This window comes from Chionomys nivalis, chromosome 24 (assembly GCF_950005125.1).
Source record: "Chionomys nivalis chromosome 24, mChiNiv1.1, whole genome shotgun sequence".
Classification (NCBI taxonomy): domain Eukaryota; kingdom Metazoa; phylum Chordata; class Mammalia; order Rodentia; family Cricetidae; genus Chionomys; species Chionomys nivalis.
The window spans coordinates 5,709,547-5,730,561 of NC_080109.1; the positions used below are offsets into that span (position 1 = coordinate 5,709,547).

At 40.7% G+C, this 21,015-nt stretch overlaps 1 protein-coding gene across 2 annotated transcripts in view; it reads right to left on the reverse strand.

Moving 5' to 3' along the window:
- Positions 1–2,136: 2,136 nt before the first annotated feature.
- The window catches only part of Gask1b (golgi associated kinase 1B), a 38,709-nt gene continuing 19,830 nt past the window's right edge, over positions 2,137–21,015 (reverse strand). For both annotated transcript variants that reach the window (XM_057757153.1, XM_057757152.1), the window contains exons 4-5: positions 9,004–9,230; positions 2,137–6,269 (exon numbers count right to left, since the gene is read on the reverse strand). In XM_057757153.1, the coding sequence (XP_057613136.1) occupies positions 6,062–6,269; positions 9,004–9,230 (435 nt within the window). In that variant the 3' untranslated portion in view covers positions 2,137–6,061. The remainder of the gene's footprint in view (positions 6,270–9,003; positions 9,231–21,015) is intronic.

Consider the following 21,015-nt stretch of genomic DNA (forward strand, 5'->3'; position numbering starts at 1 on the left):
CTAAGCCTTTTCTCCCCAAGAGTCTTTTGGCACAGTGTTTGTACCACTAAACCACCCCCACTGTACCTAACTGGTGCCACAAAGGCCCTTGGTTTAAAAATATCTCCAGTGCAGATGAACTGCCCTACGGTTGAGGTTTGACTAGGAAGTTTTGTCTTTAGTTAGAGACTTGCTACTCGGAATCCTGCCATGCACTCCTGTTAAAACGCACCACCTCCCTCCCACAGAACACAATGCTTTTGACATCCTCATAAGAAAGGAAGTGGCACAAGAGACTAAGACGGGACTATCATAATACGAGCAAACAATTAATATTGTCACAAAAGCTGCCAGAATATTTGGGGCTGTCTTACATTTTAGCTGTCATGTTAACTGATTAAAAGAGATTAATATTGAGTCCTGCTTGGAGGCAGCTATAAATTATTCCTTTCCCCTTTTTAAAAATGTCTGAGACTCGCAAGCTTAATCATAACTTATTCTCACCAATTTAGAAAGAATATCTGAATCATGGTTTGTTGTTGTTATTAAAACGCTACAAAGATTTAAATAAAAACAATGCAGTGACCTCAAAGTCTAATATTCCTGAGATTAAGACCCAAGTGTCTTATTCTCTTACCTAGAAGTTGAGCCAGTAACAAAAGACAATTTATAAACCAAATCACACCTATTGTCTTGGGTCTAAAGAGACCGCTGGCAGCCCTGCAGACTCGCAGTGTTGAGTCTGGCTTATACAGCCATACCTGTCTCAGAGCCCCGTCTCACCTGCCGAACTAGAGCGGCAGCCTGCTATTCTGCAGCATGGCGTGAAAGCTTGGGGGGGGCGGTTTCGGTGTTTAGCTTTGTATCACAGTACATTTGAAAATCCTGGTAAGTACTGTTACGAAATACAGATTGCTTATTTTAGAAAGACCACGTATGAGGGTCCCTAAATGCACACAAAATTCTGCATCATTTTATCAAAGTAAGCGCCTTTTAGAAGAATAACGATAGGGGGGTACCCAAGCTTCCACAGTGCAGAGAACTGTTGCATTGATTGCACACAGAGCCCTGACCAGAAGGGTCCCTGTGGTTCATTCTCTCAGCGTGTGAGTCTTCAGGCTGTGCAGCAGACTGCCAGCAACTCTGAGTCAGGCCCTTCTTACAGCAGAGCCCCATCCTGGGGGACCAAGAGCTTAAAAAGTAGGGAAGAAGCCATATTGTGACACAAGACAGCTGTGTGTAAGCAGGGACGGGGCAGAGGTGATAAGGGCAGGAAGCCCAAGGCCTCCGAAAGTCAAGGTCACATGGCATTAAAGCTTTTCGCAATGTCAAAGAAATAACTCCATTGGCAAAAGTTCACTAATTTGCTTAGAAAATTGTTTTATTAATGTTGGAACATTGCTAGTGTTCAGTAAACTATTGGGTAATAATCACATAGCTTATTTTAATACTGCATATTAACGTAGCTTCTCTCCTACTCCAAAACAGGCCATGTTTTGTTTCATTTTGTTTTTAATAAGAGCAAATAAGTCAGGTAATAGAATTTTAATAAATTAAAGGATTAAATAAAACAAATAATACAATTGGTGTCAGTGGATTGGGAACTAATGGTGTGGACTAAAAACATTTAGGAATTACTAACAATAACTGGTTCTTCAGCTTTCATCCAAGAATAAAACAGTTTGTAAACTATTTCTTCCAAAAATCAAAGTTTTGGATTATGTATATAAGTAATTATTTGCTTTATTAAGTGACAATCTTTCTTACTGTAAGTAATATCATTTCTTATCCTCTTTATTTCGCTGGAAAACAAGCATTTTAACCCTCAGAGACTGCAGACCAAGAGCTAAGTGATCCGCCCATAACTGGGTATCTATGGGTGTGAGACCCCGCTGAAAGTGGGATCAAAACTTTTCGATGCTAGTGTTATAAGACAGAACCCAAGTGAGTGCAGTTTTTCCTAGCCAAGGGATGGCTTGGGCTCAAACCACCATGATGCCTTGGATTCCCCTAGCTTGATTTTTTACTATATTGCTTAATGTTTACAAAAAAATTATCAAATTCATTTTATCCATATATAATTTCAGTATATTTTTAGACTAGCACATTAAATGTGTCTTACCTAAGTCTGTGTTCAAACAGACACTAGAATTTCATAAAACAATGTGCATATAAATTTCCATCTAAATATTTTATTCATTACATGTAATATAATGCATATTTAAAGATATAGTATAATAAACACCTCATTATTCAAGTCCAGAGATAAAAAAAAATAAAAATAAGTCTAGGATATTTTACATTTTTATCAGTCCCTAAGTACTTAACAAATTTATTTAATATAAATGATAGGAAAGAGACTTTAAACATACTGTAAGGATCATGCCAGCCATGGAAAGTTAACCAAAAGTTAAATCTCTTCCTAAGATGTATGGTACCTGCTAACTAATTTCTTTTGTCAACCCTACAGTGCTTACAAACACCAAGAGAAAGCATAGTGATCATGACTTATGACATCAAATGTGTGCACACATGATCCAGGCAGACGTCTTAGCCCTTAAATTGTCTCTTTTTTCACATCCTTCCCACAAACAAGTATTGTTTGTTCTGTTTTCCAATTTAAGCAAATTATTTGCTCTTCCAAAGGACAATATAAAGCAGAGACAGATTGGAGTAAAACTCATTCACACACACGCACACACACACACACATGAGTATCTCACAACTTTAATTTGGAACATTTTATTACAGAGTCTAAGATGTGTGCATTTTCATATCCACTAAAAGGAAAATATCACAGAAGAATAAGCACTTGTATGTGAGCCAAGGCCAATTCTTCTATTTTAAGCCTGCTGTAACAGAGCAAATAAACCACAATATGGGCTAACGCAAACCAAATCACAGTCGAATTTGAGCACATCTGAAACGCACAAAACATTCTCATCATGTCAATAAAGGAAGACTTGTTACTTTTAGAACGCAAAGGTTGGCTTGGAGCTATTTTTCAAAACTAATGCACCGCTGATTGCTTACTGCTTACAAAATAAAATACAGTGTTAAAGGGTGACTGGAAGGACTGGTGAGAAGCTCAGCTGATGAGGGCACACACTGCTCCCTCAAAGGACCTCAGTTCAGTGCCCAGAACCCAAGTCAGGTAGCTCACAACTGCTCCAGAGGTTCCCATGCCCTCTTTCGGTTTCCGTGAGTACTGCATACACATGCATGTGTAAACACATGTAACATATGCATAAAATTAAAAATAAACCCTCAAAAGAAAAATTACAAAAATAATCAGTGTTTTTGAGCTTTCTGTTTAGTATCAAGCATGTTGAAATAATTAAGCAAAAACAGTCTGACCCACCTGTGGGAGGCCAGGCTGCCACCCAGAGGCAATGTAGCTTCAGACACATGAAAGCAAGCTTTTAAGATGCTCACAGTGCCTGAAATTAATATCACTATGCGGATGAAATGGTAAATTTTCTAAAAATAAAGAAGTATTAAAATGAACATAGGTCATCTTGATAAGGCATGGGACAACTTGGTAGAAATTCTTTTAATTCTAAGTCAAGTGGGGTGTACAAGTGCATGCAAGGATAACGAAGATGAAGATTAATGAGATAAAACTCATAGACAGAGGCCAACATAGGGACTGACCAGGGCCACAGTCAGACTCAGGTCACAGTCCGGGGGATTGAAGAGATATGACAAAGGTCAACACTCCAAGGGAAAGGAAACACATATGACATTAAATGCAGGGCTTGGAATAAGAGGGTCAGAGGCTGCCTCTCCCCTTGGTCTGTCTATCTTTGGTTATAGTTAAGATTCTGTTAGCATAGGTTGGGATGTTTGTATCAATTAGCACCTACACAAACGTTTTCCTTCTATGATGTAGCCTATACTGTTGTTGTTGTGTTTTTTTTAAGATCATGTTGTATTAAATTATTCTTCATCGGAATACAGAAAATGTTGTGCAGGTTAGGAACAACAACTGAAAACAAAAGAGAAGGCAAATATGAAAAAAATTGTAACGTTTTATTTTTAAATTTCCAAAGAAAGAAACAGTCAATAAGTCAGCCTTTGTGAAGGGAGGGATGCATTTCAGACAGGATGTCACTATGCAGACCAGACTGGCCTCAGGGTTGCAATCCTCCTTCTCAGCTACCTGGGTTCTAGGAATTCAGGTATGCATCACCACCTCAGGTTAATCAATCCGCTTTTAAATAAGGGGCAGAAGAGCTAAAAGTGAGAGAGAAATAATTGGTTCTGGATTCAGAGCCTCCCTATAAGTAGAAAATGTAACAACGTTGCACATTTCCCTAGGACAGAACAATTCAGAGCATAAACACTGTACCCTCTGTCATCCCAACCAAACTAAAAGCTGGCAGAGGGATTTAGGGGAGAATTGTTTGAGGCTTAATTTTGCCAATCTGTTGCCCCATGTTCTCTAGTCGTGTGCTCGTCTTGAAAAGATCCAGTCACGCAGGTTGGATTTCATTGAGATTTCTCATATTGAATTGATCGACATAATATATTTAATATGTGAACTTATCATCAATTCCTAGATAACAACAATTAAATCAGATGAAACCTAATTATACAAAAGAAGTCTATGATTAAAAAAACTGCAGAAATTACAGCATATCCTTTATAAAATGGCAATTTACTAAACAGTCATTAAAAGAGGTCTGGGAGCCAGGCGCTGGTGGCACATGCCATTAATCCCAGTACTCGGGAGGCAAAGGCAGGCGGATCTCTGTGAGTTTGAGGCCAGCCTGGTCTACGGAGGGAGTTCCAGGACAGCCAGGGCTACACACAGAGAAACTTTGTCTTGCAAAACTAAAATCAAACCAACAAAAGAGGGCTGGGGTCATGGGCTTAATCACACAGCACCTATCCAGCATGAACGAAACTCTGAGACTGAGAGCAGACACTGCTGAGCATGGTGGCACACATCTGTAATCCTAACACTTGGGGGATGGAGCACCAGAAGATCAAGAACATCCTCAGATGTATAAGGAGTTCAAAGTCAGCCTGGACTACACGAGACATTATAACGATTTTTGTAAAAAGCCAACCAACCAACCAACCTATAAGAACATTAAGAGATTCCACAAATAAGTTTTCTTTTTTTTTTTTTTTTTTTTTTTTTGGTTTTTCGAGACAGGGTTTCTCTGTGGGTTTTGGAGCCTGTCCTGGAACTAGCTCTTGTAGACCAGGCTGGTCTCGAACTCACAAAGATCCACCTGCCTCTGCCTCCCGAGTGCTGGGATTAAAGGTGTGCGCCACCACCGCCCAGCCACAAAATAAGTTTTCAAGTAGGTAACATCATGTCTCATAGCGGTTTAGTTTTCTAAACTCCAGACATAAATTGAATCAAGATTAAGAGAGTAAAGTGAACTAATATAGCCAGTGTTACATGCAGATATTTCTATGGTGATGGTTGATTTCTTAAAAGGAATGGGTATGAGATTTTGGTTGACCTGATTGTTTATGGACTCTAGGAAAACACACTGCTGGTTTGCGAATGAATCTATTACCATGTCTTCTTATAAGGTGTTTCACGACTCTGCTGCTTTCACAGCCCACGTGTCTCAGTTTCGGGATGTAGAATTGCTTCTGGATAGGGATAGGGAAATGGTTGTAACATCATCATCAAGATAATGTCAATAAACTCTCTGCTGGGAGCTGGTCAGATTAGTCAAATGGCATGAGAATGGTTTATGAGAAAAGTCAGTGCCTCTGGTTGATATTGCTCCATCAGATGGCATGACAGTGGTTTAAAGATTAATGTGAATAATATTTGGGGCTGTTGTGTAATGACAATGCTGAGACACATGTGCCAGAAAATCAGGCAAAAAATACCATCAGGCATTTTGCAAGCAGTATGCTATTCCCATACTCCTTGAATATGCATATCTTTAAACTCTGCAAACTTTTTTTACTTGGTTTATGATATATACTGCGTCAGTTTTGTATATTCAGATATGCGGCCTCCCTCCTAGAAATACTTATTGTTGATGTGCTGTATTTAAGAAAACCCAAAAGTCACACATGTGCAGCCCTCGAGGCAGAAGGCCCTTCGTCATTCGTTCATAGGCAATACTTTGACGCCATGTGCATTGATATAGGTGACAAGGATTCTGGCTCTCTGCTCGACCACATCAATGAGCTTCTCGATGCCTGGCCTTCCTCCTTGACTCTCCCAGTAAACCTTATCAAGGAAGAGAGACTGAAGGAGCTTCTGGCGCAAGTGCTGGCTCTTCAACACAGAAACGGCAGAGTCTGGAAACCTGAAACGATAACACAGTGTTTCGCTCTTCGCGATTGCTCAGAATCATTATTCCTCCCCCAGCTGCTCTGCATTCATTAATCTGGCACACATCACACTACCAAAGGGACCTTGAGAACCAGAAGGCTTTGTCACCATCAAGCAGACACTTCTCTTATAAATAAAATGCAAGAAAATTCTGTTTCAATTGAACCAAATTATCTAAACCATCCAGAACTTGACATCCTAATTTCTTACTTAAAGGTTGTTATAGACTGGCAAAGAGAGGCACAGAAGCGAGATCACTTTAGGTCTGAAGTATTTCCCTTCGTCTTAAGCTCCATATGTCCCACAGAAAGTCTTTTATCTGCTTTCTCAGTAGCAAGGGGGGTCCATTGAAAGAGAAGGTGAGAAGCAAAGCGTGGGTGATTCAGTGGGGCATTCTCCCTGAGCAAAACCTAGAGTTTAGAGTTCAATTAGTTCAAACTTGTAAGAGAACAAAAGGGAAATTATTATCTTTTTTAAGAAACCTCTGGTTCAGATTACACTTTTGAAACTTGAGTGTTTGCCAGTACTTGTCTTTGTCTCTTCTTTTTTAAGTCATTTCTTATTTTTGAGATTATAATATCATTTCCCCTTTCCCTTTCTTCCCTCCAAGTCCTCCCCATAAATCTCTCCTTGATCTCTTCCAAATTTATAGCCTCTTTTTCATTGTTATTACATAAACACATGTGTATGTGAATTCATATCTATTCTTAAATAAGATCTGCCCAGTCTCTTACTAGACCTGGAAGGAGGTGGGATGTCCTTGGACTTCCCACAGGGCAGGGAACCCTGACTTCTCTTCGGGCTGCTGAGGGAGGGGGAGTTGATTGAGGGAGGGGGAGGGAAATGGGAGGCGGTGGCAGGGAGGAGGCAGAAATCTTTAATAATTAAAAAAAAGATTCCCCATTAAATAAATAAATAAATAAATATTCATAATTAATCAATAATCAATTAATTATACTTAGTTAACTATATATATATATATTATTAAAAGTATTCACATTTGTGTGAATATTTAAGATGGATAGATGTATGCCCCTGGCACTCTCAGTTCTGCTGAGAAATTTAAGCCCCCGTAGTGTCAATTTACTAAGTGATGTCTTGAGAATGTCAATTTTCCTATGCAATAAATTCTCCTTGGCTTAGACATTTAAAAGGGAGGGAGGGTCTGTCACATATTCTGCCTTCAATTCACAGAACTGTGAAGAGCATCAACAGGGAAGGATGTGGGAAAAAAAAAAACCCTCAGGGGACTCTCAAAACCAACAGGAAGAGTGAGCTTTTTCAGTATTGAGAGTATATAAAATCCACATTGTCTAAGCGCAAAGTCAAGGAGAAGCAACTGCAATGGGCTGCAGACAAAGTATCATCGGGGAATCCTACCCGTATTTGTGCTCTTCTGGGTTTGCCTTCAAGCTCTAGGCATGGAACACACTGAGGAATAGCATCAGAGCACAAGTACAAGTATCCACAAGAAAAAAACAGGGGGAAAAGCCGAGATCTATCACTAACTTCAGACTTACTGGGGTGTTTTCCTGACATTGCTCAACTCTAGGGGAGCTGTCGCTATCCTATGGACTCTTAAACTTCCAATCTAATCTAATTAGGGAATCTTATTTCCGATTGAAATGGGTAATGATCGAGGGTGGCTCAATTGCTGTGAAATTTAGTCACGACTTATAACACTGGGATGGGACTGATCAGACTCTGTGGCCAGTTCCTGTGACTCAGGAATCTGAACCTCTCTATCCACAAATGCATGAGATCGGCTGTGTTCTTACTTCCACTGGGCACAACTATCTTCTTTAGCTTCACACTGCTGCCCCCCTTTACTCTGTATCCTTTCTAAGTCCTACCAAATGTCTCCCAAATTGTTTAGGTCACCTCTGAGTTTTTGGTCAATAGTGCGTATAACAGTACTTCATGGTCTAGCCTCCTGCAAGTCTTCCTTTGCTCAAGATCCAACCCCACAGTCTGTCTACTGTAAAGATTTCTGAGTCCTCCAAAGTCGTCCTGCCTAACTTGGAGGGTCTGCTGTCCTGTGGTGCCCTGCTCTTCAGAGAGTCTTTCTTCCCCTGTATTAATAGCAGTCGTGTGGGTTTATCATGAATCTGACATCCTTCCACACTTATCAGTACTATTGACATGCCAAATCATTTATTATTGATCTGGACATATCTATTGTTCCTCCCATGCCCAATCCTGTGTCCTCATCACAGAGTCTCTGCCACCTGATTCTCCCTATTCCTGACAGCCCCGAATCTGTCCAACCTCACCCACACAGGCTCTCACAACGAAGGCTGAGCAAGGCGGTAAAGGTAGAACGTGGTAGGAGCTATGTAGGCATTGTGGACTGTTGATAGGTGCACTGGCTGCTTTGGGAAGGTTACTTTACTCCCTTAGGTCTCTCTTCCCATACTCACAACTTCTTTGGAAATCTATCCAACATCAGGCCTGAGTTTTCGTGGAATGTGACTAGTCATTTACCACACGTGTGATCATCCAAGATGTCACGTCATTAGAAAGTGCACTCTTTGTTCTGGGTGTGGCAGCTTCTCCAAGCCCTCTGAAGGCTGAAGTAGGGGGCTGACTACAAGGTTACGGTCAGCTTGGAAGTCAGTGAGGTCCAGGAAAGCCTGAGCTATGCAGAGAGTTCCAGAACAGCCCAGGCTAAAGAAAGATGGGACTGGCACAACAGACTGAAAACTTACTCTCGGATGCCTTCTAGCAGTTTGAAGTTTAAGTTGTCTTCGCTTCTGTCAAAGAAGCCCTTGTTGTTTATGAAGACCAAATGCCTTGGGTCATTCTTTCGCTGGACAATGTGTGCTAAAGTCACAGAATTCTGGTCGTCACAGTTTGGCCTCAGTCCATTCTGCATACAGGCATCCTCCTTGCGAGGTCTGAATCCACAGCAATTTGTATCTAAGCGATTATAAATCTGAAAATGGAAATGAAAACAAAATCCAAGATGCTGAGTAAAAGCTTGGGAAAGTCAGAACATTTCCAAAGAATGGGAGTTTTCCGAACAGCTGACTTGCCAGAATCCCCAGAATCCCAGCAGGCCAGGCTGGCTTAATTGAAAGCAACTGTTAGAAAAGTACACAGTTCAAAGTTCTCTGACTCAGACAGACTCCTAAGCATTTCCAGCTTCTGCTAACAGCTCCAAAGTCAGGTCGTCCAACTCAAGCGTCTCCACCCTTGGTATCCGCAGTTCCCACGGAATCACATTCGAGCATGTGGCCAGCACAATCTCTGACTCTTCAGCAGAGGAGAGACAGCGCCATACTTCTACAGACCCAGGGGTCTAGTTCTTGTTTTCTCCCTGGGGCTGGGTTCTGTAGATTCTGATGACTTTGTTGACTATAAATTCTACTGTACAGACTTCAGTATTGTAGTAGCTAACCAGAAATAAGAGGAAATCTATAGGAGGTTTATGACCCAATAATGAAGCATCAGCTAGATCCTGAATACGTGCCAAAGCTACTGAGACTTCAGAGGTTTGTTATAATGCAGAGGTAGAAAGATTGGTTCCAACACTATCCAGTGTCACTTCTTTTGATCAGGACAAGACTGTTACATAGAGAAGCCTTGTCTCAAACAAAAACAAAATGAAATGATCAATAAATTTCTCCTAAAGAGTTAAATTCCAACTAAAATTCCAATTATATAGTCTAGTAGAGTCAAAACTATAAAACAATTCATTTCCCCTACAAATATTAATATAATTGAGCATGATGAATGTATGATGGTGATAATGAAAAACAGGCTCCAGGCAGTTTAACCCTGGCTAACAGTTTTGCAGAATTTAGTCCCTAGTCGGCTGTCCTCCTTGCTTTCGAACTTGTGGGAAGGCAGAGGAAGCTGAGAACGAAAGAGAGGAAGAGGAGTGATGAGGGTTCAAATCCCTTCCCTACGACCTAACCTGATTACTTAAAAACTCCTACTAAACACAGCCTCTTAAAAGTTCTATAACCTCCCAGCGGTACCTCCAACTGGGGACCAAGCCTTTAATACATGGGAATGTGGGGAGAGAATTATGATCCAAACTATAACAAAAACTATGAATATTTAATGTATTCATGTTTGATCATAAGCTCTCGTAAATTTAGGCCCTGTCGACATTTCTGAAAATATATTTTATGGTTTTTATTTTTAAACCCCATGAAAGCATGGGCAATTAGAGGTGGAAAAGAATGACATAGAACAACTTTTTATTGCTTTCCCCAAGTTCAGTTGTTCCCTGCAGTGTGTTTTAAAGTGTCCTATGTAATCTAATTTAGAGTCATGAGACATTCTGATGATTTCACCAATTCTCCGACAGCCTACTGTGCCAGGCAACTCTGACCAACATCACAGATGGTGACCAGCATCTTCTAGGAATGTTGCCACAGATGCTCTTCAGATTCAAACATGTGTTGAGTGTATGTGAATGTATACCTAGGGGTATAATATATAACATATAACAGTCAGACTTCAGGCCCCAAATGATTTCTTTTTCTCTGTTTTCCTTACTTTCTAACTAAAGTATGCCCTTCTATTTTTGTTCTTGTTTAGCAATGGTTTATGTAGCTATTAAATCATCCCGTCTAGCTCTTCAGAAGTTTGTCATAATTTTCCTTCTTAGTCCCCATTAAATATACCAAGGGTCATTTGACCGCCATAACCCAGACCCTTAAGGTCAGCACCATTTGCCTGGCAGCTGCTTTAGGTATATACCAAATATAGTTCTGCATGCTTTTAAGACAGCTCACCAATTTTTAAAGCCTAATAAAGCACATCCCACACAGCTATGAAGCCCAGATGTCTTTTTAATGAGCTTGTTTAGTGCACACATTAAAACGAACGCTCAAGGATTGTATAGAAAAGCACCCGCAATGCCCATCTATGTCTCTCTGTTCTTAAGCAGGTATCCTGCAAAGAAGCCTATCGAAGCGTAAATATTTTCAGGTAAGTAATAGTGATGCTAATCACATTAGTGTTTGAGTTCGTATTACTTTATTAATTTACTTATTCTGTATGGCTGCAGGGGTGGGGGTGTGTTTCCATGGCAACCTCCACATGTGGAGGTCAGAGGACAATCTTTGGATATGGGACCTATCCTTGCACCACGTGGGTACCAGAGACAGACCTCAGGTCATCAAGTTTGACAGAAGGCACCTTTACCAATTTAGCCATGTCACTGGCCCTGACTGAATTCACACTTTCTTCAACTGTAAGGCAAGGAAAATAATTTTTGCAAAACTGATCTACCACTGAAGAGGACTGCCAACTGTCATTTTTTTTTGTAAAAGTGCTCTTTACTTCTTTAGAAAAATAATATCTTTTCAGTGTTTACCTAACTAAAATTACACTCAGAAAAATCCAGGTGTTCCAGCCAATTTTTTAAAGAGATGGGGATGGATATTTTTAGGTATATTTCCTTCAAAACAGTCTACCCTTAATTCCATTTTCATTTGGTAGCGATAGTTTTGTCTGTAGGAAAAAGAAATACATCATCCGAGTGACTTAAAATGCCTGCTATGGCACGGAACCAAGGGAACCTCTGCCTAGCTGCATGGCTCCTCAAGAGCCACTAGACAGCTGCAGAAAACCGGCTCCTTCTACACAAAGGGACGAACCCCACCCAGCTAGGTGCTCAGGCCCCCAAGGACTCGGGTTAGCTTATTCATCTCTCCATTGTCTTCAGAGTAAAATGGTTAACCAAGTCATTGCAGACAATGTCTCAACAAAGCAAGAGATGCTAAATGAGGAGACTGAGCTAGGAAGTAGAGGTAGCTAACATCTCAGGGTCCCTCTTCTCACACAGGACAGAACTCAGTATCCCAGCTCAGAAGTCTAAGCTGCTCTCATCCATGCTCTTATCCACACTGATCGTGTCATTCCGGTACTGTCTCCCAGCGAGGACAAAAAAAAAAAAAATTGTTTACATTTGCATAAAATGTTAAATAATTCAGTATTCAGTAAATACTGATTACTATAAGAGGTTCAGAAGAAGCCCAAGAACCTCTGCCCAGAACTGCAAGGGAACACACATAAAGGAGTGCTCCTAAGACTTGAGTTTAACGAATCAGGCAGCATTAGCTGGAGAAGAAATATTTCATTACACTCAGAAGACAAAGTGCTCTCCTGAAATGCTATGGAGATATCTAAAAGTGCTCACAGGTGCTATTTGCATGGCTTTCACAGCCTGGTCCTTGAGACACACTGCACAGCACAGTTAGAGTGCCCTGTTGGGAAGGATGGAGACATGAAAGCAGGTAGCGCCAATGGAAGTGAGTGCTGTGCCCACACGGAAAACCTGAAGATAGCTGGATCTGCAAAGTTTCCCATTTTCTCCCATTGTCCTGGAAAAAAAAGAAGAGCAGTGAGCAGAGATCATGGGAAATCCTAAAAAGAATGAGAACTGAAGCAGAGCATGCTGGGAAGCCGAAGGGACAGTACAAAGAGGATGTTCTCACCAATACAGACTGTGAACTGCCATCATCCAAATGTTATGACCTGAACCAGGTAACGAGATAAACCCGTGTATTGACATCCAGCTATTTTTCTCCTCATTCTAAACTTGTCCATATGAGTGGATGAGTACAGGTGTCCACGTATGTATTTCTTGTTTAATAGTCAGTATCTAAATACTCTTTGTGGAGCTGGTATGCATACTTGTTAATTGGCATGTGCACATACGTGTGTGGTGACACAAGTTCCTACATGCAGGTGCATGTAAAAGCTAGGGGCTGACTTCAAGTGTCTTACCATGTCACTCCCGCTGTGAGTGTTTTACAAAAAGTCTCTCACTGAACCTGGAGTCCATTAGTTGCTCTAGCTGGCTGACTGATGGCCCTTCTGTCTCTGTCCTGCACCCACCATGCTGGGGGTCCCTAGCACCCACTGTCACGCCTAGGGTTACAGATGCACAACCACCTCCGTGTCTGGCTGGGTACTAAAGATCCAAATCCAGGCCTCGTGATAGATTGAACAGCAAACACTAGACCAGCTAAGCTATCTTCCCAGCTCTTATCTTAAAACTCTGAGAGTCTTTATTTGAACTATTTGGTTTTGACTTTTTGAGAGAGTCCCTACTTAACCCTGAATGTCCTGGATCTCGATAAGTAGACAAGCTCCATCCACCTCTGACTTCCAAAAGCTAGGAATAAAGGTGTGTGCCACCACTCCAGACTCAACCATCTGGTTTTTAACATTTAGCAACTGCCATCTTCTGAAAGAAAACAGTGAATTTAAGAGGGGGAAAAAAGCTTAAATATTCAAGAAAATAGGTAGACAAGCAGCAATTTGGCTCAATAATTTACCCAAGGGCTAACAGGTTGTGGGCGCCCAATGAATGGCTCTTAGTGAGTCAGCTCTTCTAAATGTTGTAACTCCCTTGGGATTTGACTACGCACAGACCTCCACCAAAGCACTGCCTTGTTTTGAGAAAAAGCAAGCACAGCAACAGTGCCATGTCAAGATGAGAATTTACAAAACTGCTGTCAGGAGGATGTCACCAAGCTGCCTCCATACCTGGTGCCTCCTGGTGGTTAGTGTCTTTCAGTGGGCTTCACTGCACTAACCGTAGATCATGAATTCTATATACGGTAGAAAGCCTGCCATAATTCTTTGCATGTCATAAGCACAAAGTCAGGTAAATTGGAAATTGTAAAAGAAAATTCTTCTTTTCTCTGACTGGCAGTTTTCCTCTGGTTTTCAGTTATTTGATTGCACGTCTCATTTGCTTGTAAAAGATACTGGCAGGAAATGGGTTTTACTTTCAACAATTATCTTAAGTATTTCAAAAGACAAAGAGACATACAATCAAATGGACTACCACCACTCCAGGCATGGGAAGACACAAAACAATTTAATTGTCAGAGCAACTCACATGGGAAAATGTATGGCAGGGACTCATCCCATATATGTGTGTGTTTGTAATGCTACAAATGGAGCCACAGCAGGGTCTCTACAGCCTAGCGAGTGTGTAAGGAAACCCCATACCATGAGAAAAGCAATCATAGACAAATATAGCAGTACTCATGGAGTTTATTAATATATACACACATATACAGGCACACAGAGAGAGACAGACACACACACACACACACAGAGAGAGAGAGAGAGAGAGAGAGAGAGAGAGAAAGAGAGAGAGAATGTGTTCTCCCCACCTGCATCTATACCATTTGAGACCTGTGTCACCTTATGAAGCAATAGATTTCACTTGTGTTACACACCACCTTGACAGCAAGTATCTTTTAGATTAGCAAGAGTGTACTGATGACTACCCAGGCAGATGAGGAATAGTGAGAAATATAAAACGATCTTCCATGTCTAAGATCTAGCAAAGAGCACAAGCTCTTAGTGCCCCCACCTATGCGAGGAGCAACCACTCTAATCTGCCTCCACCCCAGAGTTCCTCATTTACATTCACAGATCACAACGAAAGGCATAGTAGCTCATTTCTGTTCCAAGTGCAGTGCGAGGATGTATTGAGATCATCAGATGTAATGTTATAAGTTCTACTGCACCACAGAAAGGCTCTGGAGAGAGAGGCACCAGGCAACCAACAGCCTATTTTAGGGAAAGAAATTCACTTCCTATAATTTGAATAGGCAGAGCTGAGTAAAAATAACCTCTGCCAGACACACCCACCTCCCTGCAATGACTTTTAAAAGGCACGCCAAATAACAGAAAAAGACAAGTATTTTTGTATCTTGTAAACTTTTGGTTTTTAGCCTGAATTTATATTAAGCAGAGAAATCTAACACAGAAAGGAGGAGGCTAGAGAGATAGCTCAGGGATTAAAAAGTATTGCTGTTCTCCTAGAAGACTCAGGTTCAATTCCCAGCACCCACACAGTGGCTCTCAACCGTATGCAACTCCAGTCTCGGGGGATCCGATACCCTCTTCCGTCCTCCCTGGGTACCAGGCACATAGGTGATACACATACATGTAAACAAGATGCTCATACACTTAAACTACATTCTTAACATTAAAAAATAAACAAAATGAGAATGAAACAACCTAAAATTTTTTTTCTTAGAAATTTATACTAAGCAAAAAATTTTAAATTAGAAATATAGCTAATCTAAGAAAATCCTCTTAAAATGCCTTCCTCTAACGAGGAATGAGACGGCACTTTAGCTTACATGAGCTAGGATAATCAAAGAGCTAAAATTTCCACCTGTTCATGTATGAAGGAAAACATCACCAGAAACTGGTCTCTTGTACAGTGACGTTTGTCCATAGTTAGCATTTACATAGAATTCCTGTCAATTTTATTTTTTTCAATAATATGAATTTATTAAAAGAAAATTAACAAGAACAAAGATCAACTGTGTCACCATGCTCAGATGCCATTCTGATCACAGCTGGAATTGGTGTGACGAACCCAACAGCTGGCTAGACTCATATTCTTAATGGAACTCAAAACACTAACCAATTCTGACAAATGGACTGTTCGCTAGTCTTTCAAAATATTTTGTTTTTGTCTTCTAAATTGACCCTGCTTTCAAAATTACTTTTACATCCACTATATGTAGAATCTCCCATTCTAACATGGATTCATTTCCATGCTTCTTATAAATTAAAGCCTTATATATAACTGACTAAAAAATCTTTCAAAACATTGTAAGGCTTATCACATTATAGATGTTTTAATCATTAAGACAATCCAAACTGGTAAGTGGATACATATCAATGTTACATACAAATGAAGAGAACCACTCCAAGAGTAACTCAGCCGCCTAGGAAGAGAAGCAAGAGCCGGTTTTCTCAGCAGCTTGCCATGGCGTCTCATGCTTACAGACCAGAGAATTAAGAAATCCCTCAATAGAAATACATTGACTTTCATCGTAACCCATCAATGGTTCTCTAAATGTCCATAATTCCCAATTTGGTTCATACAGTAAAATAAGAAGTGCTGAAATGCACTGTTTACGTGCATACTCACTTCGGACCTGAGGATAGGTGCTGGGGCCTCACGTGTGTCAAGCATGTCCTCCATCACTCAGCTATACCCCTGGCTTCCACAATAATTTTTAAAGCACTAATGCATTTAAACTTAATTATCCAATCAAACAGAAGTCCTTACAGATATAGTTTAATTTTCTGAGCGGTAGATTCAGCGACGCTTCTCACGGTAAAGTGCAGCTAAGAAAGACTACCCAGGAGGTCAGTTGGGAGCTCTGGGTGGCGTCTGGCTCATAAGGGAGTCTGTTAAAGGTGGTGTGGGCAGGAAGAGACAGGCTTTGGGGGCCGTTCTGAGGAAGTGTCAAACTTTGCTGTTGCTTGACTGTGAGACTCTAAGCAGAGGCAGGCTAAAAGGTGACGCAGGATGCACAGGCCTGGCAGATTTAACTCAGTGAGGAGGAGATGCAGGTAGGTCAAGAGAGGAAGCCTTTAGGGATGAGCTGATAAAAATACCCTCAGGCAGTCTGAGAACCTAAGGGACCAGCTGCTCCTGAACACAAATTCGTGAGCTAGGCATGCATAAAAATAATAACTAATCGAATGTGTGGTTTACTTTTAAATAAACTGTCTTGAATTAAATGTAGGGTAATGAGATAATTGAGTAAAGTCAGTCAGCTGGCTGTAATGAGCCAGACTTTGAGCCCCACACTCAGGAGACTGAGGCAGGGGAACTGGAGGTTTAAGGCCCATGTGGGTACAAAGCAAGACCCTGTCTCAGACAGGAAAAGAATAAGATCAATTCTTCTTAGAATTAATATAAAATAGCTGCAAACCTTCCTTAATAGCAATAATTTTTACATAGTTTCTCCATTTAAGGCCAAAACCCTCTGTTGCTTATTCTTTTAATCTCACAAGTAATCCTTTCTATACTACATCCAACGTCTCTCTTCCACTAAATAGTAAAAAGCAAGAAACACTGTGGGTGCACAATAAACACCAAGGTTTCTGGGCAGTCCACCCTGTTATTAGAAATAGTATTGGATATTAGAATTAAATTGCACTGTTGCAAGATAATATTAAAAGGAAGGGAGACCTTGGGAAGACTTTTTAAGTAAGATAACATCATTATCATCCTAAGCACAGTCATTAAGTGTGTTAAGAAGCCTCCGCAATGCTGAAATAGTGTCTTCTGAATTTCACAGACAAAATGAGACAGTTTAATGAAACTAGAGTTCTGTAATAACCATAAGATATGCATGTCCATCCCGGCGAAGTTTGACCTTGGTAAGTTTTCTAAAATGTCCCTTTTTTTTTCCTAGAGAATTTCATACATGTATATAAATCAAAATCATATACACCCCATTCCCTGACTCTAATTCCCCCCAGATGCCCTCCAACCTGTCCCCCTTACAACTTCACATCCTCTCATCTGTACATTTGTCAATGACTCAGTAAGTCCACTGAGGGGTGCTAATATGAGTGTTTGATCATCCACTGGAGACCTACCAGTTACCACACCGTCAAAATGTGATTCTCCTTTACCAAAGACCTCCAGCCTGCTAACAGCTCCTCAGTAAGGAAGTTCTGGGGTCCTGGAGAATATATCTATGAACCTTGGTCATTTTTATTGTTTAGAGAAGCATCCTTTACCTGAGCAAGTGATGGATAGCCAAGGAAATCACCCAGGTGATCTCATACTCCCCATAAGAATTGGGCTGCTTTCTCAACAAACAATAAGAAGGAGGAACACACTTCTATAGCCTCATTGTTCCTCTCCCTCTTCACCCACTAGGTCTAAGCCAATTCATCAAGATAATTAACCACTCTCCCTGAAGCTAATCCCAGACTTTCTCTGCTACTTGATCCCAAGACATTATTTGAAGCCGCCATCCCTCCCTGATTGCTGTAGAGTAAATGAGAAACGGCACCGTTTGTTGGAACTTCCAGTAATAATACATGGACAGAGGTCATTTACATCGATAATGCCGCAATACTGAAAACCAATAAGGTTGAGCCAAACTGTGCTTGGGAGTCTTTTTTCGTCTATCAAGGGGCCATAAACAGAATCTTTCTTTGCCTAGCAGAGAAGGTTCAAAATGAATAAAAACACTGTTTTGTGGAAGAGAGTAAGGTTCTCCTTTGCATAGAAGATGGTTGAACGCTCACGGGGTAAAGTGTGTGTACATGCATGAGCACCTGAGTTCAGGTCCCAGCACCCAATTTAAAAGCCAGGAGGCTCACACTTGTAATTCCAGTACCAGCAAGCAAAGACAGGAAATTCCCAGTGCCTCCCTGGCCAACCAATGAACATCTGATCTCCACACACAAGGGCATGCACACCCACATACAGATGTGTTCACATGCGTGCACTTGCATGTACACACACACACATACACACACAAAACGGTTGGCATTTTTAGTTTTATCACACCACTAAGTGGGAAAATAAACAACCCACAAAGATCAAAGCAAAGGGGATGCCATGGAATCCATCACAGAGCGAATTCCTTAGGCCCCAGATGAGAAGGGGAGAAAGGTAACTGGAGGAGACAGCCGTCATGACAAGACAAACTGTGGCTGATTGCTGAATTGATGACCTGGGCTTCATTACTCAGAGCCAGCTAAGAGAAAAAAAAAAGAAAACAGGAAGCGCTTCAGGTGCCCTTTTCCCGCTCGGCAAACTTTTTCACACATTGAGCTCACTGCTAAGATTCTTCTCCATTAAAATTTCTTCCTACGGAGTCTTGCTTTTCTGGTTTAAATGTCAAACTCCCTAACTTCATTCTCAAGCCAACCATTTGAAAATAATCCACAGCTTCCGGTTTCTTTCCTTAAGATTTATTATGGTAGCGGGCATATTCTATGATGGCTATCTTTCTCTCGTATGAAATCGTGTGACCCTCAAGGCAGAAGATGGTCTCTTTCAACCTTTTTACGCGCAGAATTAAACTTCCCTGTGTCTAGGACAACAAATGAGAACTTGGGAAAAATCTATGACCGTGCAAAGAAATAGGCTATAACTTTTGGTGATTGTGAAATCAACTATCCCTGAAAATACAACTGTTGCTCCCTTAAGGAAAATATCCGTTCCTTTCTCATCCTACAAACAGTCTCAGAAAGTGTAAGTCCGTCAGACAATACAAAGTGCTGACCATTTCCTATTCATTCCATTCTTCCCTTTGCGTATTTCCCCCAGTCCCCTTCCTTTAACAATGTTACTTACTGACTGTGTCACAAGCTGCTTTTCTTCTACTCATAACAATCCTAATTCGACACGTCAGATCTAATATTTTAATATAATTGCATAGTTTCCCCTGAACAAAAACAGTGCCCAGATACTGTGACATTTCCAAACATTTGGCTGCTAACAGGATGGTTACAAGTCCAGTCAGACAGGAACTTGCCCTTGAGGAAATCAGACTTTATAAGAAAAGACAGAGTTGTCCTAAAGAATTAAACCTCAATAACAGACGACCTAGAAGAAAAATATATCGGTCCATAAACGTTCAAAGAAATTAAGTTATTTGTCAAATTACATTCAATGAATAACATGAAGGGAAGATTGGCTTACTTAATTTCTACTTATATCTATGAATGTCTAGGTGCTTAATTTGCAGAGTTAATAAATATTTACTGTGTATCAAGTATCATTCTAAATATACAAAGTTATGTATAAAAGCAATTTGTTCTTTCAATAGCCCTCTAAACAGTGCCCTATTTTACAGATGGAAAAGCCAAAAAGAGGGAAGCTTAAGGGATTTCTCAAGGCTAAGAAACGACTAGCAGCAAGGTTGACAATCATTCTCCACAAACTAATCTATCTCAGTTTCTTACCATGATAGTAAAGTCTCCCAAGTCAGGAAACAGGGCTTCCACGTGCTGAAACTGCTTCTGTTATTTTATCTAATCTTTTGAGAGAAATTGGGCCAAGCCTTAGAAACAAAATAGTCTCTAGAATGCTTAGTTTTCTCGTCCCTGTGGTGATAAATTTTGGCCTGTGCAGTTCATACCCCCACACTTCAAGAAGAAAAGATTGCCTGTGGCTCTTCTGCACTTTCCAGAGGCAGAAATATGGTCCGGCCTATCCGACTATAGATTTGTTAATTGTGTGAAACTAATGGACAGTGTATGCAGAGAATAACAACTGCCCTGTGTCCCCTGGCCCTTGCTCTGGCAACCACAGAGCAAATGACTGTAATTCGCTCCAGGCATGACATATATAAAATCGTTCACAGAAGCCACTCGCTACATTCCCAAGCAAAACTTTGATAACGCATATTTCTGTTTAAAAAACAAGCTCCATGTGAATGAATAGAAAAATTTTATACCAAAAAATATTAACTATTACGGCACTCATGAAACTGGCCAGTTTATGTAGATTTTGTTTCATAAACTCCTTCAAGTGCATTAGCCCTGCTGTGAGATAAAGCACATACACACAACTGATTCAGATGGTTAGTATAGTGCAACCTTTCCTGTCCCAGTTATACAGAATCCAAGGACCTAAGGTGTGAGACACTCGGGGACAGAGCTCCAAGTTTGTTTTCTCACGTTACTGAAGCTGGGAACTTTACCCGGTAAGCAACAGCCACGTAGCATATACAGATTAATAGAAATGGGTTAAATAAATAAGTAAGAGTGAGCCAATAAGAAGCTAGAGCTAATAGGCCAAGCAGTGATTTAATTAATACAGTTTTTGTGTGGTTATTTTGAGCATAAGCTGCCGGGAACTAAGTAGCGGCTCTCTCCTCCTGTACCTGCTCACCAAGCCTTATGGGATGGGTTGGCTGAGGACTAAGGAAGAAATTCATCCCCAGAAGGTGTTT